At 38.1% G+C, this 27517-nt stretch overlaps 5 protein-coding genes across 6 annotated transcripts; 3 read left to right on the plus strand and 2 right to left on the minus strand.

Moving 5' to 3' along the window:
• Positions 1 to 4932, plus strand: LOC140784815 (tobamovirus multiplication protein 1). The gene is made up of 11 exons (XM_073132381.1): positions 1 to 329; positions 701 to 791; positions 876 to 928; positions 1714 to 1806; positions 1914 to 1985; positions 2687 to 2759; positions 2864 to 2909; positions 2989 to 3052; positions 3642 to 3695; positions 4277 to 4354; positions 4438 to 4932. Exons 1-11 carry the CDS (start codon positions 195 to 197, stop codon positions 4528 to 4530), a joined length of 852 nt encoding a protein of 283 aa, XP_072988482.1. The 5' UTR covers positions 1 to 194; the 3' UTR covers positions 4531 to 4932.
• A 958-nt stretch (positions 4933 to 5890) lies between these two features.
• On the minus strand, positions 5891 to 8922 carry LOC140785266 (protein DETOXIFICATION 40-like). Of its 2 annotated transcripts, XM_073133072.1 has the most exons (7): positions 8441 to 8922; positions 7634 to 8265; positions 7479 to 7535; positions 7159 to 7397; positions 6961 to 7079; positions 6361 to 6447; positions 5891 to 6181 (listed from the first exon to the last, which is right to left on the minus strand). In XM_073133072.1, the coding sequence occupies exons 1-7, from the start codon at positions 8714 to 8716 to the stop codon at positions 6110 to 6112; spliced, it is 1482 nt and encodes a 493-aa protein (XP_072989173.1). In that variant the 5' UTR covers positions 8717 to 8922; the 3' UTR covers positions 5891 to 6109. The 2 variants fall into 2 exon arrangements, with proteins under 2 accessions (XP_072989173.1, XP_072989172.1); XM_073133071.1 differs by having other exon boundaries at positions 7159 to 7535; positions 8441 to 8857.
• A 490-nt stretch (positions 8923 to 9412) lies between these two features.
• On the plus strand, positions 9413 to 13536 carry LOC140785267 (disease resistance protein RGA2-like). The gene is made up of 2 exons (XM_073133073.1): positions 9413 to 12933; positions 13268 to 13536. Exon 1 carries the CDS (start codon positions 9413 to 9415, stop codon positions 12923 to 12925), a length of 3513 nt encoding a protein of 1170 aa, XP_072989174.1. The 3' UTR covers positions 12926 to 12933; positions 13268 to 13536.
• A 1277-nt stretch (positions 13537 to 14813) lies between these two features.
• LOC140785268 (protein DETOXIFICATION 40-like) lies at positions 14814 to 17834 on the minus strand. The gene is made up of 7 exons (XM_073133074.1): positions 17433 to 17834; positions 16733 to 17364; positions 16590 to 16646; positions 15877 to 16115; positions 15629 to 15747; positions 15448 to 15534; positions 14814 to 15055 (listed from the first exon to the last, which is right to left on the minus strand). Exons 1-7 carry the CDS (start codon positions 17700 to 17702, stop codon positions 14981 to 14983), a joined length of 1479 nt encoding a protein of 492 aa, XP_072989175.1. The 5' UTR covers positions 17703 to 17834; the 3' UTR covers positions 14814 to 14980.
• A 3263-nt stretch (positions 17835 to 21097) lies between these two features.
• Positions 21098 to 27160, plus strand: LOC140785150 (uncharacterized GPI-anchored protein At1g61900). The gene is made up of 8 exons (XM_073132908.1): positions 21098 to 21290; positions 22360 to 22548; positions 22649 to 23254; positions 23773 to 24018; positions 24252 to 24263; positions 24471 to 24614; positions 26139 to 26183; positions 26646 to 27160. Exons 1-8 carry the CDS (start codon positions 21227 to 21229, stop codon positions 26714 to 26716), a joined length of 1377 nt encoding a protein of 458 aa, XP_072989009.1. The 5' UTR covers positions 21098 to 21226; the 3' UTR covers positions 26717 to 27160.
• Positions 27161 to 27517: the final 357 nt, after the last annotated feature.

Genomic DNA, 27517 nt, shown 5'->3' on the forward strand with positions numbered 1-27517 from the left:
GGATAGTCATCGGATCCATCGGATATACTACTCGGTAACACTCTTCGTTGGGACAAGGAAAGAGACCTTCGAGTAAATCTCCACCTTTCTCTTTTATCTTTTCCTTTCGATCCTTCAATATTCCGTCTCTCTCTTCCTCTCTTCTTCTCGGGCACCTCCTACTCCTCCTTGACCCCTCCTTGTCGAGCTTGGCCATGGAGGGAGCCTCGGGATTGGTGCTTGGATCGTTCCCGGACTGGTGGACGGAGATCAATGAGTCGCAGCAGTGGCAGGATGGCATCTTCTTCTTCCTCTGCGTCGCCTACGCCCTCGTCTCCGCCGTCGCCCTGGTTAAACCCCTCCCTTTCTCTCTAAAGTTCATTCTTTGTTAGCTTCTACCTGTTTCCTGTTTCGAATCGTTTAGGTTTTGGAAGATATCGTATGGTTTTGTGAGATTGATTGATGGAAGGAGCTTTTCACCGAGATTTGTACGATTTTTGGTAGTTAGGATTTTGAGATTCTATATTCGGATGATTTAGGAAAGGGGCTGTGAGTTCTTTAACTCTATTTACTATAAGAGCTGAGAATATCCATACGATACTAAGAACATCAAAAGATGTCAATTTGGAAGCAAATCGATTGCCTTGAATCCAAGTAATTCCGTTTTCATGTACATAGAAAATGGAAAGTTGGAGACCTTTAATTTCAATGTTATTTGCAGATTCAACTGATCAGAATTCAGATGCGAGTTCCTGAATATGGTTGGACTACACAAAAGGTTTTCCATCTTATGAACTTTATTGTAAACGGAGGTAAATTTTTATAACTTCATATCTTCATAGTTTTTGTAATTTGCATGCAATTACTAATTGACTTAATTTAAATGTTTTTTGCAGTACGTGCTGTTGTGTTCGGATTTCACACTCAAGTTTTCCTTTTCAGGACAAAAGTAACTACACTTTACCATTCATATTTGATTGCTGCAGCATTTACACAATTTGGCTGGTTCCATGTTCAATACCTTTTGCTTGAGTAGATTGTCATTTTTTACTAATAATCAGGACGAATTGACAAATATTAAGATGCCAAAGAAAATCCTATTTTGGTCCTAAAGGGCATGGTCCCAGATCCCACACTCAACATGTTTTCTCTTTTTTGACGATATCAATTAGCATGGTGATAAGGTTTGCCCCTTGTGTCCAAGGGGTCATGGGTTTAAGTCTTGGAAAAAAACCTCTTTATAGGTGAAAGTAAAGCTGCATATATCTTTTCTCTCTAGACCTGCTTTGTGGAGAGTGTCATGCACTTGGATGCTCTCTTTGCTGTGTCACATGGTGGTCTTCTATAATTGCAACCACGGAGGGCAGTAAAAGGAGTGATGGAATTCAAAATTTAATTAATGGTGAAGACATCACTCAGTGCACATGCTAGATGTTAAGTCTCTATTGCTACCGGACAATCATCAATGTTAGTAATATCTTTCTAAGAAAAGCTTGATGGGTGTTACAAGTGTTTGGCCTTATTAATATGGATTAATATTTGTCTCATGTATGCAGATTTACGCTAAACTTTGTGTCAACAATGTTACATCATACACAAACAGTTTAAACATTTTTAAGTTTATGTCTGCGTTGTGCATCATGGTCAAAGACTCTTTCCTTATTCTTACATTATTGTCATTTGTTGGATAACCTATTGTCGACTAAGATGGAATGTAATACTTTCTTGTACTAGGTTTTCACTTTAGCACTGCTGGACCTTCCTGGGTTATTGTTTTTCTCGACGTACACATTACTTGTTCTATTCTGGGCAGAAATATATCATCAGGCAAGTGCAGTAGAAACTCCAAACTTGTATAGGAATAGGCTTTTCAGTTAATTGTGGGCTAATCCCTATCACAAAATGTCCTCACCTTTTTCTTAGATTATTGGCAGGCAAGAAATCTTCCCACGGACAAGCTAAGGGCTGTATATATCTGCGTTAATTGTCTGATCTATATAGTTCAGGTTTGTCTTTTTAACTTTCACTTATAGATTTGCTTAAAACTCCTTGTGTTATTTTCAACTTAAATTTGCAATGATGACTGCCAGGGGCTACCATACAAAAACTTGCACTGGGTTAAATTAGCAACTTCTCAAATTTTCTCTTCATGGGGTTCATACATGGTTGCATTCAGATCTAATATAAAATACATGATATGGGTAGTTTCAACAATAAAGTTGTTTCCATCTAGAATGCAAATTGTGCAACCAATTTTGGGTTGGTATCTTTGATAATTTATTACTAGTAATTTACTACATTTTTAATGAGTCGCAATTAGGTCATGCCATTATCAATGTTGCATCTTGGATTATTATCCTACATACTTGCTTGAGTTGCTTCTTATCCTTGAAATATTTTCCTTTTTTAAGGGTACTCTTGGAAATGTTCTGTGCTTTTCTATTTGGGTACTCAGAAATTTGGAGGGAAAAGTAGTACCTAGTACATACTATGCTCTTAGTCAATATTCATCTTTGTTGTATATAGACCCACAGTCCTTGTCCATCAGATTGCATGGGAGGGAGATTTCTCGGCAAAAAAATGCCATTTTCTCTATATTTGGGAGTGGTCCTCTCACAAAACGTTCCATTGCACTAATATGATATCATGTTTGTTTCTTTTCAAAAAGTTTAATTTCTAGGCTGATGGAGATCATACATTGGTTCAGGTTTGCATTTGGATATACCTTTGGATAGATGACAGCGATGTTGTCGAGTTAGTTGGGAAAATCTTCATAGCAGGTAAATCTTTATCCTTATCTCAATATCATGGCCATTGATTTTATGCTAATTGTATTATTGTACTATGATGAATCTTTTTTGTGCTAAATTTCTTGTTATTGCAGTGGTTTCATTTATAGCTGCGCTTGGGTTCTTAATATATGGAGGAAGGTAAATTGGCAAACAGTTTTTTGCTGGTTATGCTGCTTCTCTGTTCATAAATTTCATGAGGGTTTTGTTTCACCCACAGGCTATTTTTCTTACTGAGGCGTTTCCCAATTGAATCAAAGGGACGAAGAAAGAAGCTTCATGAGGTACTTATAATAGCTGATCATTAGCATAGGAAAAGTTACTCAGGATCGGCAGATTTAAAATGAATTATGAACATTAAGATATTTTTGAAAATATCTATAGATAGAGAAGCTCCTTTTGTACCATTAAACTCAACTTGAAATAATCACAGATACTCTAGCTACATTTTCTCAGAGATATGGCATATGAACTCTTATTAAAAAAAATCAGGTAAATTCACAGAAAGGTAGGTATGGTGCTGATATAAGTAGTTTGTTATCATTGTTAATGAGCTTGAACACAAGTACTACTTCAACTCACTTTTACATTGAAGCCAAGTAAAGGCACAAGATTGATCTTTAAATTATTAGAGAAAGATAAATAATCTTGATTTCGAGTCTGGCCTGTAGGTAAAAATCAAAGTCTGTCCTGAATCTTGTCCAGCTATCACCTATTTCTTATTTATTTCTTTACAAGATTAACTTGTATGATGTAGCATCTGTGCGTAGTTTGAGAGAAATCAGAGTTGGGTTGCTGTTGAAATAAACTGATAATTGCTTAATGATCTATGAAGATCCTAGATAGTTATTGACATTGGAAAATATTATGCAGGTCGGATCGGTGACAGCAATATGCTTTATCTGCTTCTTGATAAGATGCTCTGTGGTGAGTTTTAATTCTTCAGGCAGTGAAATAGTCTTGGTAGTTTAGTAATCTCATCATGATGTTATAGTAATATTTGGGGTTTAATTTCTCTGCTGGAAAGAAAGAACCAAAAAGGGAAAATAGAAATCATGCATTTGTGTCACGAATATGAGTCTATAAATTAGGAACTAATCATCATAACGAGGCAAAACATCAGGACATATTTGGGTAACTATGTCACTCATGATTACAAACTCCCAAGGTTGTTATATGACTAGTCTATGTACTCGTGCATTAGTGACAGAATGTTAATATAATTGTAGTTGTCATATGATGACTTGACTACAAAAAGAATATCCTGTTCTGGATTTAATGTGAAAAATGGTTTTTTTTACTTAGTTGTTTCTTCTAATTAAGAGGTGCGTTGGTTGCTAGGTCAATAAACTGTTGCTTGTGAATATCAATGGTACATGATTTGAAGCCCTTCAATGTTGCTGTATGAAGTTATTTAAGTTGTCTGACCAATCTCTTACTATTGATGCTTTTAGGCAATGCATTTGCAATAAACTGATGTTATGTTTATCTCTATTGCTTGATGACAGGTCACATTATCTGCATTTGATTCTGATGCATCTCTCGAGGTCTTGGATCACCCAATTCTTGACCTCATTTACTACATGGTAAGATACATTAATCAATTTCATAGGTGTGGAAAGCTACTTATATTTGAGTTCTCTCACTCTCTTATTGCTGTATCAAACAGCTAACTGAGATACTCCCCTCGGCGCTTGTGCTTTATATTCTCCGGAAACTTCCTCCCAAACGAGTATCAGCACAGTACCATCCTATCCGGTAGTGCATGTTCAAACATCTAGAACAATGTTTTGAAATTTGTTTGAAGTAAGGTCCCATGGCTTCAAATGATCAGAGCTGTTCTGAAGGGTCAAATTTGGTGTTAAGATTCTTGGACGACTCATCTTGTAGAATTGCATGTTGTTGACAGTTACAAGTGATCCTCAGATGTCAGAAAGATGGAAGGCTTAAAGTTTTGGTTTTTTTCATACCAGCAAGCCATTCCACTGAGGTTATATTTGTATTTGATTGATGAAGGATTGTGCTTATGGTAATATTAGCTTAATCCACTGTCTAGTTTTTCTGGTTTGCCAAATTCTCAACCAGAGACTTCTAAGACTCTGAACTTGAATATGTTTTATCATAAATTATTTTGTGTTGAATGTGATTACAAGTTCTTGTTAAACTGCAAAGCCTGGTGCTTCGAGCTTGAAACTCTCCGATAACTTCCTTATGCTCCGGGCAACCACAGCACCAGAGTGATCATACATCAAATGGAAGATGAGGTCTAATCTTCTTCCTTTCTGCATTTTGGAAACCTTGATTAGATGAAATTATTCTTCTGTGATCCAAAACTTCTCAATAAATCAATAGAAAGAGCCTCAAAGTTTCAAGTCTGCGCCAATTTAGATGAGGCTCCTTTATCTCACCCACCTTGGGAGCAATTAAAGTTTACTTCCCTTTCGTGTCATGCATTGTAAGTAGAAAAGTCCTTTCCTAACCATTGGAGACCCTGCACCAACGACAAACTACGCATGCGATCTAATACAATTGAATGGCTGAAAGGATCCTAGTAAATGTGCTAAATTACCTCAAATTTATGCCCAAAAAAGCCAGATAAGGGTGGAGCTGAGGAGCAAGGAAGCCAAAAGAAGTACTATAGGATCTTCCTTGTACCCCATTGAGAGTATCAAGTTCTTCAAATTATGAAAATGATCTAGCAAACATTCCGACATGTTTCTTGCCGTTGAGAAGTACTTCGCCCGAAAAGAATAGAAATAATAATATATCAGAATCCAAGTACGTACGGTGGCAAAGAAATGATTATATCATGCATGAAACTCATTGTGTGAACAATCGGAGCGTAACAAGAAAAGTACATAGAATCTCTCTAGGTTAATCGGCAAATAAGAATCGCGTTTAGATATTTATTCGGTATATTTACAAAATATATCTCTCCAGGTATTATATAATTTGAATATTTTATCTTTTTGATATAAAAAAATCCTTTAGGAGTTATTTTGCCAGGTGAAAAAGGGTTTTTTTTTTTTTGTAAAACTAAGTTATGGTAAAATATTTCAAAGAACAAGGACTCGATTCATAAAGTAGAAAAAAAAAAAGGAAGGTAGTTATCTGCAATAAGGTTAAAAGAAATATCACTGTCGTGTTCCTCATGAGTGTGATATTGAGAAGTTATAGATCTTGGCTTGCAATAGCAGTCATTTAGCATATCGATCCATATGATCCTAGTAATTGCTTTATTCTTTTACAGGATAGATGGTGGAGAATTGAAGGGATTCTTTGACTCCTGGGATGATGGATTCAGCTTGGCATCAATCAATGAGTCCAACCCTTGCCATTTGTTAGTCACTGTCAGCTAGAAGTGGCTGCTTCTTGTCCTCCCACTGGCATAATCTTTTTTTGGCTTCCTCCACCTGCAATCCAAGAATTATAAACTTAAGAAACTTTTAGTTGCAATGCATAATGGCAGATGAGTTTGGAAGAGCTAGGAGAACTCCAGTTGAGAATTACATGATCTTTAATTTACTATTCTGTTGTTTAGCTTATGAAAACAGAGGATGCTTGTTGAAGAAACAATTGAAGAAGGTTTTACCTCTTTATTCCAATCAGTCCTGAAAGTGACCCATATTAGGATTAGAGTCTGCATCAACGTACCTCCAAGCATCCCAGACCATATGCCCTGCAAGCAAGAATTAATCACACTTAGTTTCTTAGTCATTACAGTGGTATTATGTGTTGAAAATTGGCTGAAAATTAAGAAAACCGTTCGAACGGGTTAACGACGTTCATTGCAATTTGCTGTCGTACTAGTTTTGTAAGATAACGTCCAAACGACATCCATCCGTTCGAATTTAGACGTTCGAATAACTAAGAGTTTGGATGGTCACAGTGTTAGAAAGACGTTCCAACATATTACCACAAGCGTTCAAATGTTGTCCACCCATTCTAACAGTTCTGCGAGGTGTGTTTGTTGTGGTATTTGTTTGTGAGATGTTGGTATTCTATTTGGTATTGGTATTAGTCTTGATAATATTTAGTTTATCTTAATCTTTTATTATTCTATTGGATTTGTTTATGAGATGAGGATTCACTTCCGCTGCCCTATTCCACACAATAATTAGTATCAGAGCGCAACAATACGGATACTCTAATACTATCTAATCCAACACTTATTAAGATAAAGATAATTTACCTTTGCTCCCAATCCAAACTTGAAGCCTAGCAGAGAACCAAGTGGAACACCGACAACATAATAGCATCCGACATTAACATATGCCACAAATGTTTGCCATCCACATCCAACAGCCACACCTTCATGTTAACGAGATATATATCAAGTTAGTTAATAAAAAGAATTGGAAGATGAAATATAGCATAACGAAGAGCTCACCGGATAGAACTGGCTGGATGCCGTTGAGGATTAAGGTGATGGCAAGCAATGGGCAGAGATCGGAGACGGCGCGCGCCACCGTCTCGCCCTCGGTGAATATATAACTAATGTAGTCGCGGCATAGGAGAATGATCACTGCCAAGATGACTGATATAATGAATGACAGCGTCGTCACCACCACCACCGAGAACTCGGCGGCCTTCGGATTGCCGGCGCCGAGCTCGTTGCCTACTCGAACGCTGAATTTTGAAAGAAATTCAATTAGTTCAAGTTGGCGTTTAGTATATATTTCCTTGCACTTAAAACTAAGATCACAAGACCTGGCAGCTGCATTAAAGCCCACAGAGACCATGAAGACCCACCCAGAAATTGTCAGGCTGCAACACCGACAAATATTGTAATACAATGTCAGATTTTACATGTTATTTTATCTGAACTGACATGTTCATTGGAATCAAAATTAGTCAAGGCTTACCAGACTGTAAGTGAATCAAGTGCTAGTTGTGGATTTTCTAAAAGACCAGCAATAAGGATCAGGATCTGGAAGTACCATGTCTCCAAACACAGCATCACCGCCGACGCCGTCGATAGCTTCAGAAACTCCGGCAGGCCAGAGAAGGCCTGCCAGGTTAAACCAGTCCAGGTAAACCGACACTTCGGGCTCGTCAAAATGTACACAAATTGGGCAGCCACTATGATCCACCAACTCAGGCTCAGTACCAATGAGGCTCCTATCAGACCCAATCCTATCTTGTACACTGCCAGCCAGCTCAGTAGTAGATGAACTACCAATGTACCAGCTGAGATGTATGCACTAGGAGCAACAATACTTTGAGCCTGTAAAAATTTTTGTATCGGAAAGTTGGCGGCGTATGCGAAGATCTGGGGAATTAACCCATAGACGAACACCGCCGCCGCCTTTGCAATCTCCGGCGACTCGCCTAGTAGCACAAGAATTGGCCTAGAAAAGACGTAGATCACCGCAAGCGGTATGCCGGTCGCCATTAGGAGCACCGTAGAACGTTGGAGGTATACGCCGAGCATGGAGTACTTGTGTGCACCATATGCTTGGCCACATAGCGTCTCCACAGCACTCCCCATACCTAACTATTAGCCATTTCTTAATTAATTGCAATATGATTTTAAATTTTTGCATGAATTTTAACCAGTAAGTGTTAAACTTATACTACCATTTGTATCGATAAGTTTCTTCTTCTTTTTTTAAATGCGTTAAGATTCAAGTTTAAGACATTGATTCATAATAGAGGATAAGGTATCATACCATGAGGCCATATGCGAATACTTGGATACCATTGTTGCCTAGGGAGGAGGCGGCGAGCTCGAGATTTCCAAGATGGCCGGAAAATATCTGCGTCGAGATGGACAGCACGTTGTTAAGCATGTACACGACCACCGCGGGCGCGGCGATCGGCATGAGGAGCTGCAGTTCGATAAGGATTGCCGACCAGAGGCGACGAGTCGATGGGATCGTGGGGTCGACCAGTAGGCTCTCCAGCCGGCCGCTCAACTCGGAACCCGTGCCGTGGCCGCCGGCCATCAAGAAATATTCTTTTTACAAAATTACGTGTACTTGTTAAGCACAGATGTAGAGTAGAAGGGCTCTTACTACCATGGAAGATGAGATAGCCTTTGCTCTTATATTAGCGGTGGAGAATTCATTAAATCTCGTCCTGCTTGCTAACTTCAGTCCCACTTCCCTACGGTATCATTTATCACATTCTGTGCCTTGGTGTTATGTGCATCAAATTTTTTTTTTTTTTTTTCTGTTTTTAAGTATTAGCTGCATTATCCAAATCGATCGGTCTTGCTAAATCAATGAATTTATTTTAGTTTTAAATTTTTGGAAATAAAAAAATGGGTGAAATTAAGGGAGATGGGTAAAAAAAAAGTTTCTCGATTCTTAGTCAACAGCTTAAATCACCATTTTTGACGAAGTCTGTATTGCGACAAAAGATTTGTCTCTCAATTATTCCAATCAGATTCTTCAACTACTCTAAACCTCCTCCAGTAGTTGCTCTTTCTTCGTGGAAAGTTCTGCTCTGGTGTGGACACGTATATGCATGTCAGATCCCAGGCATAAGGACAAAAGAGCTGGTGTAACTTAGTTTAATTATATTCATCTTGGTTGAGTAGAATACATTAGGCAGTGGGTCAGGAGTCACGACAAACGAGTTGTTGATGGTCTTTGTACGCTTTGTGTAGTGAGAAGAAGGAAGGGCTCCTTACTGCAACAATGGGTTCCACCCTGTCCACCTTGGGTTCCTGCGCCGCCGGCGAGCTGACTCAGCACTTCTCCCTCAAGGACGATATCCGAAGGCTGCGGACTACTCTGCCCAAGGTCCGCGTCCTGATCGACAAAGCTGAGTGCTGGACTTGGAAGCATGAGGACCTCCCCGAGCTCCTCAGGGAACTCAAAAACGCTGCTTACGATGCCGACAACCTCCTCGACGATTTTGACTACCACGAGTTGCAGCACAAGATCGAGGGCGGAGAAAGTCAGGCAAGTCAGCTTCTTTCTTCCTCTCTAAATTCTGCAAGGAATATTATAAGCCGTGCTCCCAATAATGTGAGGGATCTGCAAGGGAGGCTAGATCACCTTGCTGCTCAGATGGAAACCTTGTTTAGACTGTTACCTTTAGATGACGAATCGAAACAGTATGGCATGTCAGTAGTGAGACGAGAGACGACCTCCTTCCTTACGGAACCGGAGGTGTTCGGGCGAGACGACGAACGAGAGAAGGTGATCAAGCTTTTGCTGAAGTCAGGTGATGGATCTGGATCCGGCAGTAGTGGCTTCGGCGGTGATGGTGTAACTGTTCCTCCTACCAAGAGAAGAAAGACAGAAAACGTGTCAGTTTTGCCTCTGGTTGGGATTGGAGGGGTGGGGAAGACTACCCTGGCTCAGCTTGTATACAACGATAAGAGGGTAGATGATCACTTTGAGCCCAAAATGTGGGTTTGTGTGTCCGACTACTTTGATGTTACAAGGATAACTACAGAAATGATAGGAAAGCAGTCTGATACCAGGAACTTGAATGACCTTCAAATGATTCTAAAGGAGAAGGTGATGTCAATGAGGTTCTTGCTCGTTCTTGATGATGTGTGGAATGAAGAAAGCGAGGAATGGAAGCGTCTGATTGCACCCCTGAGATCTGGGCTTCAAGGGAGCATGATCTTGGTGACCACGCGCTCCCAAAAGGTCGCCGACATAACCGGCACGATGGAACCAATATTTCTCAAGGGTTTGCCAGATGATGCTTACTGGGAGTGCTTCAAGAGATTTGCATTTGGATTTGAGAACCCAGAAGATCATCCCGAGTTGGAGGCCATTGGTAAGAAGATCGCTGCCAGGTTGAATGGATCTCCCCTAGCGGCAAAAACTTTGGGAGGTCTGCTGTGCTCTGAGATGGAAGCAAGTCGCTGGCGGACTATATTGAAGAGCAAAATGTGGGAACTACCACAAAAGGAAAATGATATTCTTCCAGCCCTGCGACTGAGCTATCAGTATCTGCCGCTGCATCTCAAGCGATGTTTCTCAATTTGTTCCATGTTTCGGAAAGATCATATGTTAAACAGTAATGTGTTAATCAATCTTTGGCTGGCACAAGGCTACATTTTACCTCAAGGAGACATGGTATTGGAAGATATAGGAACTAGCTACTTCAACGACTTGGTGAGCAGGTCCTTCCTTCAGCTATGTCATGGTGTCTATGGGCTATGTGTCATGCATGATTTGATTCACGATCTGTCACAATTTATTTCACAAAGTGAATGCTTCAGTATGCAAGTTGAAAATTTTCAACAAGAAATCGTTACCACTACTCGTCATTTGACAGTATATACTGAGACCCTAGAACCGAGCAAGTTGATGGAGATAGGCAATTTTAACAAACTGCAATCGCTTGTCCTCCCAGCTAAATTTGAACCTGATTTGGGTCCCACAAATATCTTCTGGTTCAACAGACTCAAAAATATACGGTATTTGGGATTATCTGACTGTAAGATCAAAGAACTGCCCGAGAGCATTGGCAACTTAAAACATCTCCGGTACCTTGACATATCTAATACAGATATTGCAAGGTTACCTGAGGCACTGTGTCGTCTTTACAACTTACTAGTTTTAAAGTTATCTGGATGTCCAATAACATGCTTTCCTCAAGGTCTCAGCAACCTGATTAATTTGCGGAACCTTATTTTACCGTACCGGATGACATTTTCCAAGATAGCAAAGATTGGGAAGCTTACTTCTCTTCAAAATTTGGGAAATTTTGAGGTCCTAAAACAACACGGACATGTGAATATTGAAGAACTAAAGGACATGAACCAGCTTCGTGGAAGCCTATCTGTTGAAAAACTTGAGAACGTTGAGAAGAAGGAAGATGCTCGTCAAGCTAAGCTAAACAATAAGGAGTACCTTAATGAGTTGGAGCTACAATGGTCTTATTGTAGAGACAGTAGTATGTCAGAGAGCAACAACTCGGATCTTGACGTCGAGGGGGTGCTTGATGGACTCCAGCCACATCCGAATCTCAAACGGCTGCAAATCCAAGGCTATCGAGGCGCCAAACTTTCACAGTGGGTGCAGACGCAAATGTTGCCTTGCTTAACGAGTCTCGAAGTGCGTGATTGCCCACAACTCATGGAGATAGCATCTTTCACTTCCTTAAGCAGTCTCGACATTGTAAATTGCCCAAATATTAAGGTACCTTTCCTCCCTCCTGCGAGTGATCTGAAGCTGATTAACGTAAGAAGGGTTGCACTTCCAAGACAAGAGCTCATCAACAGCAGTACGAGCATCATCAAGAGCTCATCTCTCACTAAGTTACCCACTGGACAGTGTGCAAACCTGACAACTACTGCTGAAGAGTGGCTGATGCCACACAGCTGCCTGCATCCGACCAACAAGTCAATATACATCTGGAATTGCGAACAACTCGTGTCGCTGCCAGTGGAAAGGTTTAAAGATTTCATCTCCCTTGAGAACTTGCAAATAAGAAATTGCCCCAAGCTCACTTGCCCGAGGGAAATGCTCTTACCAACCTCCATCAAAAGTTTAATGTTGGATAGCTGCGGCGATCTCGACAAGTCTCTTCCCAACTGCCTACGTAACCTCACAGCTCTAACCTACTTGACTATAAGTAGGTGTCCACACGTCACATCCCTTCCATCGCAAGTGCTGTGTCACCTGAGAGCACTTAGTCAGTTAGTTATTCTGGATTGTGAAGGCATGGAGTCTTTAGATGGGATACAAGTTCTCCGGTCCCTAGAATATTTGGATATCCGAAATTGTCCAAAGGTAATAGAATCAGATCCATTGATGCCCGATGACGAAGTGCAGATGAGTTTTGAGGGGGAGCCATCGCTCGAACGCTTGACCATCGACAACACGGCTATCCTCAAACTGTCATTTTTGACAAGTCTGTCCCCCTTACTCAAACGTCTCACTATATGTGATTCTCAGCAGCAAGTGATGTTTAGTGGAGAGGGACACGAATGCTTGCAAAGCCTTAAATCACTCAATTCACTGCAATTTGACAGGTGCTTAAATCTCCGGTCCCTGCCGGCAGAGTTGCATAGCATGACTTCCCTTGAATGTTTAGATATATATTCTTGTCCTGAGATCCAGTCGCTGCCGGAGAAGGGCCTGCCCACATCCCTGACAAGTTTATACTTCAATAATTGCCATCCCATGTTGACGGAGCAGTTGGAAAAGCATAAATCATTGATAAAAACTAGAATTGGTTGATTTCATGGGTAATTCTCAGACCACCATTCCTTACTGCAACTCCCAATTGCTGTCTATCATTTCCTAGTAATATATTTGATGACGAATGAACTCTATCTAGATAGCCAATGCCAACAAACCTAATTTGATCGCTTTTATTGTTCATGTTTCTCTTTTTGTAATGCAGAGCTGTGTGTGATTATGTACTTTCTCCTACAGCTTTTACTTGCAAATGTCTTCTTCCATCTTCTGAACAGTGATCCTAGTTAATAAACTAGTTGTTCCACACCAATTCTTTTTGTCTTTCCAGTAGGTCTCAACTTATTAGACGGTAAATTAACTTCGGTTCTTTCATCGTTCCAGAGTGAACAATTTCGGAAGATCTCTGACCACTCTACTACTTTGGATTGCCAGTGCAGATGCTGAATGAAGGGGATGAACTTAACTCATATGACATTTGCTAGATTTTGTTTTTCTTATACTTATTCCCTAATGTGAAGAAATACTTCCGTTACTAACTTTGGAGAGTACTATGTATGTCGTTTGTTTGGTTTCTTGCAAGAGTGGCATTCGATCTTCTGGTGTGATAAACAATTTGAGAAACTGGTAACCTTTACCCTGATTTTGTTGTACATGCTTCTTCTTCTTCTTCTTCTTTTTTACAAATTTAACCCTCACATTTTGGTTTTATTTCTATCCTCCTTGATAGACATCTTGTATATGTTTCCTGTTTCTCTTTTACATTAATTACCTTGCTGCCAGAGGAGGAAACTGGAACTCGTATATTTCATATTCATTCTCTGAACAATTTCTAGTTGTTTGTGATTAGTTTGTAAAACTGGATCAGCACTTCATGGATAACTCAATTATTTTTGACAAGCTAGCTCGTAAAAACTATATCATTTGTAAATTTATAGCATGATGTGTAATAACCAAAAATAGGTGAAATAATAAATAGATAAATAATGATAAGGATAATGCACTTATTCTTAATCAGTATTAGAATCTTATTAGGAAATAGAAAAAACAAACTAAATTCTTATTATCTTTTTATATATACTAGGCAATAAAAAAATTTATAGAGAAGAAAAATCCTAAACTTTAGAGAGAGAGAGTGCAAGAAAGAAAGAAAAAAAAATGAGAAGAAGGGAGAAGGAAGTTAAAAAAGAGAGAGAGAGTTGAGAGCAAATCAGAATTTATTTGGATAAGCGTGAGAGTTACGTTTTTCATTCATATTTTATTTTATTTTATTAATACAGAAAAATTAGTAGTAATTTTTTTATTAGATAAAATTTGTTTGAAGATATTTGAATGTTTATGATCTCTTCTATATGTATATTTTATTGGTTTGTTAAGAACAGTGATAAGTTAGATATTTATGCTTATATTTTATTGGTTCATGTTAATATTTATTTACTATTAGTATTTATGATTAAGAATTAGAAATTTATTTTTAGAATAATCTCCTTTAGATAATGAGATATATTAGATTTTAGATATTTACGTTATTTTGTTTTCATCTAAATAGGATATAAAAGGTAATCACAATATTTGTTATATAATTTTTAAATTGTCTGATTCAAAATAAATGATTTAGATATTATTTTAGTTAGATTAATTTTTTGAATTATAATTTAATTTTATTTCAAGTATAATAAATTTTGATTTCTTTGGAATCATATCTCTTGGGATTGATTTCTTAGGCAGATGATGTTAGTAAGGAAGGGAATATTTGTTAAACATAGAAAAAATAAGTAAGATTTTATGGTTAACATGTCCAAGTTATGTAAATACTTGTGAAGATAAGCGTATTAAAGAGCATAAGCATTATGCCATGAATAAAATTTATATAAGTAGGCCTCGCTAATTCGCTTGCTTTCAAAAAAATAAAAATAAAAATACATAAGCATTACGCAATTATATATTTATTCATTTCACTTAGAGAATTCCCCATGTGGATATATGATCCTCCTACTTGATAAGCTACAAATTGGCTTCAAATTATTGGACAATAATGATAAACTCAGAAACTCAGGGATCACAAAATGAATCTCTCCTCTGTTCAATGCTGAAAAATTATTCTTGGTTAGCAAGTAGGGGCTGCTTCTTGTCTGCTTCCCATTGATCCAATCTTTTCGTGGCTGCTTCCACCTACAATACCAAAGACATCAGTGAAAAAATGCATCAGTAATTAGATGTGACATGATAACTTATTCTCTCATATATATCTGTCGCAGAATATTAGAGACTGTTTATGTGACATGATAGAATAATTGGTCAAGTTTCTCGAGTAATAATATTACATATGATCCTGAAGGTTAATGAGACTGTTTGTCTATTAACTCTATCCTTAATTACCTTTGCATTTTATGTCACTTGAATAGATCTTATGATGGAAAGAAAGGGAAGTTGATTTCATTATTGAGCAATATGGTTAAGTGTCAATATCACATCTACTTCTAGATATAAGAAATAATGTGATCCTACAATCATTTTTTAGTGGTCTCTGATAATTTACAGGGCATAAATTGATTGACAATTACCTCTTTGTTCCAATCGGTCCGGAAAGTAACCCACATCAAGATGAGTGTTTGCATAAATGTTCCTCCGATCATACCACCCCATATTCCCTATGAACATAGAAATATATGGTTACAAACTCTGTAACTAAAAGCTTTTCAGACTAGAGTTGTTCTGCATATACGAATGCAATGCCCCTGTTACCTTTACTCCCAGGCCAAACTTGAATCCAAGGAGAACTCCGAGAGGAACACCAACAATATAATAGCAACCAACATTAACATATGCTACAAATGTTTGCCATCCACATCCAACAGCAACACCTTCACAATTCATGATGCAAAGTAATTACATACCAGGTCAGTATCTCTTCTAAGTTACATACCAATATCCCAAAGGTTAAGCTGTTTAGACTTTTAGATAATGATAGCTTTAAATAGAATATTCCTCACCGGATAAGACAGGTTGGATGCCGTTGAGCGTAAGTGTGACGGCGAGCAACGGGCAGAGGTCGGAGACGGCGCGGGCCACGGTCTCGCCCTCGGTGAAGGCATAGCTGATGTAGTCACGAAGGCAGAGGACTATAATTGCCAGTACCGTTGTTACTACGAATGATAACGTTGTCACGACTACAACTGAGAATGCTGCAGATTTCGGATTTCCGGCGCCGAGTTCGTTGCTCACTCGGACACTGTGGATGAGATCCATATCAGCTAAAGCTTCTCGTTTACTAACAGTAATCTAAATAGTCATAGAACTAAGAAGACAAGAAAATAATTTCAAGCGTTAAACTAGTCATCTGTAAATAAGTCTTGTTCACGCTTCACCCATTAGTTTCCTATGAATTGATTAAGAATAGTAAAAGAACAGGGTGTAAACTGAAATAAAACATAATGCACGGTGCCAAATGGAAAAAATCACAAAGAAAACCCGAAGTAAATTAATCACCACGAATCATGGGCATTGGAGTTATTAACTAATATATGAGCGAACTCTTAACTACACATATGATGGATGACTTTGCTCCAGGCTCTGCGGGTTAAATAGGCATTAATTCCAAGGAGCCCATTAACTGTCTATGGAAAAAGAAAGATATATATATATATATATCCACCCAGAAATAAATGGCAGTGAGAGAACCACGATGGCGCAGATGCAGGCCTACCTTGCAGCAGCATTAAACCCAACCGATATCATAAATATCCACCCAGAAATTGTCATGCTACAAATACCAAAAAGGAAATATTAATCATCAGATATTAGAATAATAATTTTATCAGCATGGATTAGTTTGACTATTCGAGTTACCAAACAGAGAGCGAGTCGAGTGCTATCTCCGGGTTCTCGAGCAGGCCAGCAATGAGGACCAAGACCTGGAAGTACCAAGTCTCGAGGCACAGCATCACCGCCGATGACGTCGATAGCTTCATGAACTCCGGCAAGCCGGAGAAGGCCTTCCAGGTGAACCCCGTCCACGTCAGCCGGCACTTTGGGCTCATCACAATATAAGCAAACTGGGCCACCACTATGATCCACCAACTAAGACTCAACACCAACGAGGCCCCTAACAGGCCCAGACCCACTTGGTAAATCACGACATAGCTGAGGACCAGATGCACCGCCAGCGTCGCCGCCGAGATATACGCGCTCGGCGCGACGATGCTCTGCGCCTGCATGAACTTCTGTATCGGGAAATTGACGGCGTACGCGAAGATTTGCGGGATCAAACCGTAGACGAAGATGGAGGCGGCCTTGGCGATTTCTTTCGATTGCCCCAGAAGTATCAGCAGCGGCCGGGAGAAGCCGTATATGATCGCTAGCGGTACTCCAGTGGCCACTAGGAGCACCGTAGAGCGTTGGAGGTACACGCCGAGCATCTCGTATTTATTCGCACCGTATGCTTGACCGCATAACGTTTCGACCGCGCTCCCCATCCCTAGCTGTGAATTGAAAATTAATGAGACAAAAAGTATTAATTCGATGAATGAATTAATCGTGGAATGAATACCATGAGTCCGTAGGCGAAGATCTGGATGCCGGTGTTACCGAGGGAGGCGGCGGCAAGCTCGAGGTTGCCGAGATGGCCGGAGAAGATTTGGGTGGACATGGACATGAGGTAGTTGATCATGTACACCATCACCGCCGGGGCGGCGAGGCTGAGGAGTAGCTTCATCTCTATCGTCGTCGCCGACCAAATCCGCTGCGTCCAGGGGACCGACGTGTCGGTCAGGACGCTCTCAAGCCGACCGGTGCCGCCGCCGTGTCCGCCGCCGGCCATGGTCGCCGGAGATGGGTGGTCTTATCTTGAGGAGGGGAGGAGACTGAGAGTGTTCTAACTTTCTTATATAATGCTGATTGGTGTAGGGATAAAAGTCTTCGTGGCCGATATGATTTAATAATTTCGGAGGTTGGAGAGTGAAGGGATATGGACATATAGATATAGAGTATATTCGTCAATTCAAATCTCTGTTTTGCGTACTATTCAATGGTTAGATCCAATCAACCTGCAACCAGTGACTTGTCACTGGGACATTGGTTCTAAAAAACTACTCCTGCAGGTAGGGCTGCATCACAACCTACCACCTCTTGAAAGCCGTACATGTGCTTCTTTCTCTCTCTTCTGGAAGCTTACAGCCATTTATAATTCTTTTCTTCTTTTTTTGGTAAAAATTTATAATTCTAAATGACAGTAAAGTAATAAATGCATGTGATCAATAATACAGCAATTATGCCATACTAACCAATTGGTTATTGAAAATAATTTTCTTCATTTTTAATAAATTAAAGGGTATATAAGACATTTTATATATGTGACTAAATTAATCGATAAAAAAATTAAAATTTAAGTATTTTTTTATTGCTTATTCTTATAACTGTTTCCTTAGGAATTCTACCAATTTATTTTTATTTTTATTTTTTATAAAAAAATATGACTAATTTATCCTTACAATTTAGAAAAGTGATTGGTACTTCCGGAACCGATCTCAACCGCCGTTCTTTACTCTTTAGAAAGATCGAAATTGTATATATATGATTTTATTAATTAGCTAGCTTATGAAAATGACCTAAGAAATGATGCAAGAAGTAGAGAAACAAAAAAGTTGATGGTAGCTAAGTAAAAAATATGGAAATTTTCCTTCCGGTTTTCTTGTACACAAAGGAGATAGATACATTTCACATAAGCGTTCGTCATGGGTAACATCATCGTGGTTGTGTCTATGTAACCTCATAAGAAAATCGAATCTCCATTGCATATGCTTCCAATATCATATCACTTTCGTAATGCACAAAATTCAAGGAATAGGTAATAGCTAGAGTCATTTCCTGCCTCCATTTCCGTAGCTTCATTCACCTAACCTCTCATTAATTTGACTAATCTTAGTGTTGTGAAATCCAAAGCACTTTCTTTTGATGCATATGGCCCTTGATTTCGATGTATTTTTTTTGTAGTTAGTAGTAATAGCATCTCGATCGACGGACCGAAATTGCCTTGTTACATTAATAAAATTTGTAAAAATAAAGGGCCACCAATAATATTATAGGGTTATTAAAAAAAAAACTAGTACAAGTTGACAGCTCGACATGTACGGGAATCAACTGTCCGTGGTGGTTAAGTTCTTGTGATGAAGTTTCAGACTCGAAGAGGGACTATTAACCGACAACTGCCAAGTCTCGCAGGCAAATCCAACGTGGGTTAATTAATTAAGCCATGAGAAAGTTATACTTAGGATAATAATGAGATTATGTTTACAGTGCAGACGTGGCAAGTTGCATGAGAGGTTGGTACCAATGCTTCGTCCTCTTTTCATGGGAAATGATAGATAAGAGTTTCTAGTTTAATGGGTTGCATGATTGTTACGGTTGGAGTTTAAATATTAGTCATTAGCTATCCAATGGCTTAACAAAACGTAATTCGTATCTATGATATCATCTTAAACTAAGGTTATCCCAATTAATAGTTGATTATATCTTTGTCTTTTCTTACTTCTTCCCAGAAGATCTGGTGGTAGGTTAAGGAAGTAGGTTGGAAGAAGATGATAGCTTTCTTTGCCTAGTTTGAAACGCCTGTAAACTAAACCTTGCCATATCTAATCAGATAGGTACGATCGATGGAGAAGGACAGAGAAATATAAGCTTAGTAACACTGCACATCTCAGCAGAAACATGTGATATATCTGGTACTAAACTGCATGCAAACACCAAAAGTTAAAAATGAGAAACAAAAACAGAGAAAGAATAAAATTTTGTTCGTTAACTGGGAAAAAGCCGAGTAGAAAAGATGCGTAACTTACGGTCTGATGAATCTTGAATAAATGTGGGACAATATCATATCTTTAGTTTCCTGGAGTTACTTGTCCTTTTATTTATTTTTTCTTCTTGGGATCAAGTGCTAGTTGTCCTTAATCTCATTTAGACGTATTCCTGAATCCAAAACTAACCCACAGGATATCTTGTTGTCACTGTGTGATGGCACATAAAACATCCATTGTATATGTAGAGGAAGACGAGGTATTGCCTAGTCTGACCATCATTGCATGGACAAATGCATATTATCCGGGTGGACTCATGGCTGGACTGGAATAACTTTTAGGGCAATTTTAAATTTATTTTTATAAAAGAGAGTTTAATTTGATTTAGTTTTCAATTCTTTCTCAAAAATAAACGAAAAATTATCCCACAGATAAATTAAAGTAACTATAAATTAACTATAGTTTAGGTTGAGCCTACCATAGATATCAAGGTTTAAATTTCATCCGGAAAATAAGAGGGATTCATGATAGAGAAGTCACGTGTGCATCGTGCTTTTGTCCCTTCATTTATTTTCAGTTAAATATTCAAAGCAAAGACTCCTTTTATCTCCTTGTCAACACAAGAACAACACTTAGATCTATATGTCACAAGCTTTAGTTCATCTCCTACATCTTTGAGGAGAAGAAAAAGAAGGGAAGAAGAAGAAAAGAAAATGTGACGAGAAAGGAGTTAGAAGATGAGAAGGGAAGAGGATGGGTTTCTCTGGTAGTGAGGGTTGGTGATAGGTAACAGTAGATAGGTAAATTTATATTTTCAGCTAAAAAAATTCTAATATTTTTTTTCTACTATAAAGGAATAGAAAGATAAGTTTAAGACTTCTATTAACGGCGTCTAAGAGGTTGTAACATTTTAAAAGTCTAGCAGGATATTTATACACTTTAATAATATAGAAGAGTAAAGTGATAAATAGTCAAAGTATAGAAGAGCAAAGTGTAATTAATCGTATTCTTTCTATATAAATTTTAGTTTTGTAAGATAACATCATCATCATAAAAAGGAAGAGACATTGGCCCATAGCAACAAGTGCTATGGCTCACCTTCTTATTGGGCCATATCTAATAATTTTTTGGGGCTCATTATTAAATGGGCCCAACTGCCTAACGATTGGTTATTATCGTAAATACAGGAAGTAATTTAGTTTGGTTTCTTTAAAACCAAATTATAGTATACACTATTAGATTAGGTGATAAAGTCACACATATTAAGTTAAGGCAATGTACTACGACAGACTCTACAGTACTACTTAAATGTACTTGAGCTTTGGTTGGTGAGGAAAGAGTCAAGTGGGGGGGAGTGACATTATCACATGACTTAGCAGTTGTGTCAAATAACCGCCGTCATAAATATACTGCTATTAATGCTTTCACTGTAAAGCCTGTCTCCAGCTCCCACTTTAGAGCGGTAAGCTCACTCCCTTCACCACTACCATCACAGCATTCTTCTTCTCAGCAAATTCGAGGCGGGGGGGAAAAAAGGAAGGAAGCGAAGCGAATGGGAAGCCCGGCGATGTTTCCTCCTCCCCCGAGGCTTATCGGTGGCCTCCTGTTGCTCTTATGTGAGTTTGCTCTTGAGCTTGATCTCCTTGATGGGTTTCCGTGGTTTCTTCTTGGTCGGATGTGGAGATCTACTCCGTTTGGGTGTTTGATCTGGGTAATTTTGTGGTTTTTGATAGATGAGTTGCGGGGATTTCGATCGGCATTGTGGTGTTGGTTGCCTTTTGTTTTGCGGTGGTGTTCTGTGCGAGTCTTGGTGGTGAATAGGGATTTAATTGCTTTACCTTTTGAATTCTTGCTTTGGTTGACCCGATGGGTTGGAAATTTTGATGTCTGTACGATTTTCGTATCGATTTGGCTAAAAAGATGCAATTTTGATGTGGTTATCGGTATGGTGGACTTGGTTTTGTATGTCTTAGGGTTTAGAGAGTTGCATGTTGCCTGATTATAGAAATTAATAGCTGGCGTCTAAAGTAGATTGCTGACGAAATTCTTTTATACATTTGTGGAATCACATACATAGATTAGTGGTTAAACCATGTAAACATTGACGATAATAAAATCGAGAAGAGTTGTTTTATGTTTTGTGGCGACAAATTACCAAGACTGTACGTCGGAAACGTACTCACTTAGCTATGAGGCTTGATGTGAAGGGAGAACATGGTGATTTGTATGCTAACAATGCCAACTTCGTATCTGCCTGGGGACTTCTTGGTGATGAAATAGAAACATATCCCATTTTTATTTTATATTACATCAGATAGAGTACTTTCAATCCTGTGCAGTTCCATGACATGATTATAGTTGGGAGTTTGGTGGACAAAGGTGATACTTGCGAAGAAGATTTACTTACTGATGTCTCCCAGCAAATAAATGGTGGAGCTCAGGGCAAAATTTTCTTTTGAATGCAATCTTCCTGTTTCTAGTCTTCTAAAACTGTTGGCGTTTTCTATCCCAGTACAGTGTAGAGGAGACGTTCTCATTGTTTTCTTCATGAAATTTATCTTTGATACTAGTTGCTTATCGGAAACAAATTCGTCCCTTAGTTTCTATTTCTATACCTCACATAGTTGTGGCACACTCTGAAGGCCTGACATCTTTTTATCGTGATATATTATACTTGCCATTCAGGTTTACAAGATGTCTTCTACAAATTGGATAGCATAGTTGTTCAAAGCTATCAGATGGATTCTGTGGTAGAAAAGGATAGCTTTCTTCCAGCTAATGCTTCTCCAAATAGTTCCCCCCAACCACTCATTCCTCTTCTTGCACCTTCACCGCTGACACCATTTTTCAACAACAGCACACCAAAGTTATCAGGTTTTACAAGCTCAGAGTTACAACATCTGGAAAGCTGTTTAAATTGCTGATAAAGATGCATAGACTGTACTCAGTATGACCTTTTTTTTTTTTTCTGTAGGGCGATGTTCATTAAATTTCAGTGCTGTTGACAGTCTGTTAAGCACAACTGCTGTTGATTGTTTGGCTTCTTTTGCCCCTCTCTTAGCAAACGTAATTTGCTGCCCCCAGCTTCATGCTACTCTAACGATACTGATTGGGCAATCAAGCAAAGACACAGGGTTGCTTGCCTTGGATTCTTATCATGCAAAATACTGCCTATCAGATGTTCAACAGCTATTAGCAAGTCAGGGTGCCAATGATGACCTTCAAAATATATGCTCCATTCACCTTTCAAACCTCACAAAAGGCTCTTGCCCAGTAAATGATATCAATCAATTTGAAAGTGTTATTGACTCATCAAAACTCCTGGCTGCATGTGGGAAAGTGGATCCAGTGAATGAATGTTGTAGCCAAATATGTCAGAATGCTATAAATGAAGCTGCAAGGAAGATTGCTTTGAGAGATGGTAGTTTGACAAGCTTGGATATCACTAATACCATGAGCGAGCACCCATCTAAAATTGACAGTTGCAGAAACATTGTCCTTAGGTGGTTATCCAGTAGACTCAATCCATTATCTTCAAAGAAAGTACTAAGGCAGCTATCCAACTGCAAAGTCAATGGAGGTAGCCTCACAAAGACCATTCTCCTGTCGACTAAATCTGCATCTGCTAGTTTGATTAGCTCTTTAAATTTTGTCACAGATTCTATCACTTTATCATAGACTACAATGATGTTACTCAAATGCAAACTATACTGGTATGTCTAATAAGAAAACAACACCTTACAAATGTCTTATTAGACATGTTATGTTCTTCACTATGCTCTTCTGCCATTTGTCTCAATATGCACATATAGCACACGGATATTTCTTTCTTCAGTTGTATTCGACCTTCTACATTTCCATAGGATATAGATTGCAGTGTTAAAACTGTACTGCTCTGAAGTTTAACTCAGTTTTTAGATGTATATAATTCTCTACTTTGCGTCCATTTTCATACCTGAGTGATTTTACTGTGTATATTCCAATTGATGCATATTTGGACACTTTGGATTGTCCTTGATGTGCACTGATACGTTTGAGTATTGTTCCAGTATATTTAAGATACGAATCTGTGACATTAATTGTTTTTCCAATTCGCAGTTTGTCCACTAGTTTTTCCAGACACCAGTAAAGTTGCAGAAAATTGTGGGAGAATAATCAGGAACCACACTTCATGCTGCAAAGCTATGGACAGTTATGTATCTCATTTGCAAAAGCAGAGTTTCATCACTAATCTGCAAGCCTTAGATTGTGCTGCATTGCTTGGTATGAAGTTACAAAATATGAATGTCAGCACAAACATCTATAGCTTGTGTCAAGTAACTCTCAAGGATTTTTCTCTCCAAGGTTAGTCATGTTAATACATTCGCAATTAGAATCAAAATTAATATTCCATTGCATAGTATTTTAGTGTGGAAATGGTGAAGACAGGGACACAGGGTCATACAAGAACTTTTTTTCTTTGCTTTTCTATCTGTATTGTCAAGCATCCTTGGATTACCAAATTAATCTATTGATATATTTCTTTTTTGGTCTTCTTTTTTTTGTGGTTGTGGCTGATTGAACGAACTGTCAACCAGTTGGATCTCAAGGTACGCTTAGTTGTTAAAACTTTCTTGCCTGTTTATTTATACATAGCATCATATTTACCTTGTTTCAGATGAAATCATGAAGTTGGTTGGTGCATGTATCTTGCCACCCCTTCTTTGATCCAAACTTAAAATTATTATGTTTAAAATGATTATGTTTCTTGAATCATATTGTAATGCAAATGCTTATTTTTTAATATTTTGCTCCAGAATCTGGATGCCTTCTACCGAGTATGCCATCAGATGCCACATTTGACCCTTCCTCTGGGATTAGTTTTACTTGTGATCTGAATGACAATATTGCAGCCCCTTGGCCTTCGTCATCTCAAGCACCATCATCTTCTTGCAATAAGTGTACGTCAACAACTTATATTGTTTTTTTAAACTTCTGTACTCATTCTTCTTTTGCATCTATAAGTTAGTTCACTACTATATATATTCAGTTTTTTCCTCTACTATCAATTTAATGATCCGAAATCAAAATCATGACTGGTCATGTACACAAAAATATAATATTTACTTTGCACGCAGAGAAATACGTGATCTGATAAAAAGCAGAAAATACAAGAGAAATAAATATATGAGTGAACTTATTTACTTGAGTCTAGATAAAACAACTGAAATCTCTAGTTCGCATGCTAAAAATCATCACTTTTAATAATAAGTATATAACAAAATTTTAGTTTAATCCATATCATAATTTTTAAATTTAAACTAATTAAATGACTAAATGGGCTAATTTAAGCCCGAAAGTGTTGGGCTGGGTTGCGGTTGAGTTGCAGCCCATATATTTGCAGGCCAGCGCGATTCGCCGACAACACCGCAACACCCAAAAATTAGGTATTTCTATTTTAACACATTAGACTTAAATTAAATTTGAGGGGTAAGAGAGGGCTGATCGGTGAGTGGTGTGATGGTCTTTGATTTTTTCGGCAGCCCGATCCCACTCGGCAAGCTCCAATAGAGACCAAACGACCACTCAAAAATAACCATTTTCTCAATTCCCCACCTTATTCCCTTGTCCCATTCCTCAAGATAGGTACGCAACTCACTCTGAGACACCAAGAAGCTTCCCAACACATTTCACCTTAATATTTTCAGATATTTATGTAAGAATATAAAACAGAAGAATCACAAAAACCTAGAACAAGATGGCAAAAGTTGAAAGAACAAAGTATTAATGTTTAAGAAAGAAGAGGATATAAGACAACATGTTCGATATGGTGTTTTTGATCTATCTTTTCCTTAAATATGGAAGAAATACATAATAAGTTAAAACATCTCATCTCAATTAGCTAAAGACTTTAGGTCAGTTTCGTTGACATGATCTGCATGCTATGACAAAGTAACTAGTAACTTCTCATGTAGAATCCCACTTTCATTTTCAAATACTATATATTTTTTTTAAAATTTTGTCTTACCTGCATATCCCAATATAGGATCCTAAAAGAATTAAGTTACAGAAAGAAATAAAATGATTATATCTCGCGCATTAGAATATAACTGCTAATCCAACGATTTTATGAACCTCTTTTCATATAACCTACATGTTGAGTAGTATTCCTACTGATTTTCTTGTCCTTTAATGAAATATCCGATTATTGTTGCATTATTTAAATTATATACTGTGCTATTTGAATATGAATTTCTGTATTTTGTTTTTGAATGCAATATTTTCCAGAAATTTTTGGTCAGCTCTTTTTATCTTCAACAGCCCAGTTGTGTATATGTCCAATCCATGTCTATTCTCAATTAGTTCTATTTTCATAATTATGTTGTGCTGGTGGTTATCTTGCTTTAGTATTACTGTATTATCTTTTCTCTTCATTATAGTTGCTTTTCTCACTGTTAGCGATGATACATCTTTGTTTCTTGCAGCTGTTAATTTTCCAGCACTTCCATCTGCAACACCTGCACAAAATGGTAATTTGATAATTGTTATTGTTGAACACTTTTCTTTCACAAACTGTAATCCTTCTCTCATCTGTATCAGTAAAAGAATTCTCATGCATTATCATCCTCTGCTACTCTGGATTAGCATACTACATTTTCAACATATATAAGAATATGAGAAAACTGAAAAGTAAAATTTTGAATTACAAGGAAAACACATTGTTGGTTATTCTTCTCAATAATGTACTCGTAGCTAGTTGGGAGTAAAGTAAGGATGCCTTCTTTTCAGTTGTAATTTGGCTCCTATCTTGTTTGTGAGACGTTCTCATGACAGATTTCAAAATGTTATAAAGAAATACACTTACTGGAAATTTATTTTATTGTCAAAACCAAGAGAAATAAAATGAAAGTGATCAGTGCTGAGCAGTATGATTTTCTACTTTGCTCATCGAACAAAGATATTAACCAAATTCACTGTATCTGCTTTTCCAGGTGCTAACAAAATTGGTGTGAAGCATCTGCTGTTTACTCCTTTGTTTATGTTTCTTGAACTACTACACTAGAACTGGTTCATCCCCCGTTATCATTACAATATTTGTGCATGGATGCTGCCACCACCTGTATGATCTTCAAGTCCTTGAACTGGTAATGGAGAAGTATGTTTGGATTATGTTGGTCCTCACTGGCTGCAGAATGTTTCAAATCACGCAATTACGCTAGATGAACTACTTCCTCATGCGATAGGTTATTTATTCAAAACTTTACAGCTACATCTATCTGGCAAGATTCTTGTAAGCTATATAATAAGGCATATGTATAGAGAAAAGGTATGGCAGAATTTCAGAAAAGGTGTATTGTTTAGGGATATTTTTTTTCTCAGTTGGAATTCTCGGTGTTTATGAGCAAATGTATATCTCGGTCATGTATCATAATCTTCTCATTTGTCAATTTCTCTGTACTACAAACATATATGCTTTCATGCTATTGTACTGTTAAGGCTTCATTAATTGTGGCCCTCGTGGGCGAAGCCATGCCGACGAGCTGAAGCCGAACTACATTAGAGTATATATCCTATAGCAATTGCGTCTAATAATCCTTATGGTAATCCTTGTTACTTTGTTTGTTGAGTTGTGGTCTGACATGTGACAACTTGAATCATGCACTATTTGAGGGGAAAAAAAAAATCCTTTGCACACGGAAGTTCAAATAGCAATGATATGCATATGTATGCCTGTGGAAAAAGCAAATATTTATTGTATGTAAGTTTCAATTTCAAGTATTTGCCATAATACAATGATATGTAGTGGTCCATGTTAGAAGCCTTGCAATCATTCGCTTTGTTTAGTTTTATGCCGGTGGCAGTT

This window comes from Typha latifolia, chromosome 3 (genome assembly GCF_019914945.1).
Source record: "Typha latifolia isolate L0001 chromosome 3, TyphaL0001v2, whole genome shotgun sequence".
Lineage (NCBI taxonomy): Eukaryota > Viridiplantae > Streptophyta > Magnoliopsida > Poales > Typhaceae > Typha > Typha latifolia.

What these genes read in the sequence shown, in the direction of transcription:
- LOC140785150 (XM_073132908.1), top strand. Translation starts at nt 21,227, where the DNA reads ATGGGAAGCCCGGCGATGTTTCCTCCTCCCCCGAGGCTTATCGGTGGC. An exon ending in TGGCCTCCTGTTGCTCTTAT is followed by an intron (nt 21,291 to 22,359) that starts GTGAGTTTGCTC and finishes CTTGCCATTCAG; the next exon opens with GTTTACAAGATGTCTTCTAC. An exon ending in ATCATCTTCTTGCAATAAGT is followed by an intron (nt 24,615 to 26,138) that starts GTACGTCAACAA and finishes TGTTTCTTGCAG; the next exon opens with CTGTTAATTTTCCAGCACTT.
- LOC140785267 (XM_073133073.1), top strand. Translation starts at nt 9,413, where the DNA reads ATGGGTTCCACCCTGTCCACCTTGGGTTCCTGCGCCGCCGGCGAGCTG.
- LOC140785268 (XM_073133074.1), bottom strand. Translation starts at nt 17,702, where the DNA reads ATGGCCGGCGGCGGACACGGCGGCGGCACCGGTCGGCTTGAGAGCGTC. An exon ending in TCTTCGCCTACGGACTCATG is followed by an intron (nt 17,365 to 17,432) that starts GTATTCATTCCA and finishes TTCAATTCACAG; the next exon opens with CTAGGGATGGGGAGCGCGGT. An exon ending in GGGTTTAATGCTGCTGCAAG is followed by an intron (nt 16,116 to 16,589) that starts GTAGGCCTGCAT and finishes TCTCATCCACAG; the next exon opens with TGTCCGAGTGAGCAACGAAC.
- LOC140784815 (XM_073132381.1), top strand. Translation starts at nt 195, where the DNA reads ATGGAGGGAGCCTCGGGATTGGTGCTTGGATCGTTCCCGGACTGGTGG. An exon ending in TGGGAAAATCTTCATAGCAG is followed by an intron (nt 2,760 to 2,863) that starts GTAAATCTTTAT and finishes TTGTTATTGCAG; the next exon opens with TGGTTTCATTTATAGCTGCG. An exon ending in GAAGAAAGAAGCTTCATGAG is followed by an intron (nt 3,053 to 3,641) that starts GTACTTATAATA and finishes AATATTATGCAG; the next exon opens with GTCGGATCGGTGACAGCAAT.
- LOC140785266 (XM_073133071.1), bottom strand. Translation starts at nt 8,716, where the DNA reads ATGGCCGGCGGCCACGGCACGGGTTCCGAGTTGAGCGGCCGGCTGGAG. An exon ending in CTTGATTCACTTACAGTCTG is followed by an intron (nt 7,536 to 7,633) that starts GTAAGCCTTGAC and finishes TCGGTGTTGCAG; the next exon opens with CCTGACAATTTCTGGGTGGG. An exon ending in CATCCAGCCAGTTCTATCCG is followed by an intron (nt 7,080 to 7,158) that starts GTGAGCTCTTCG and finishes GTTAACATGAAG; the next exon opens with GTGTGGCTGTTGGATGTGGA.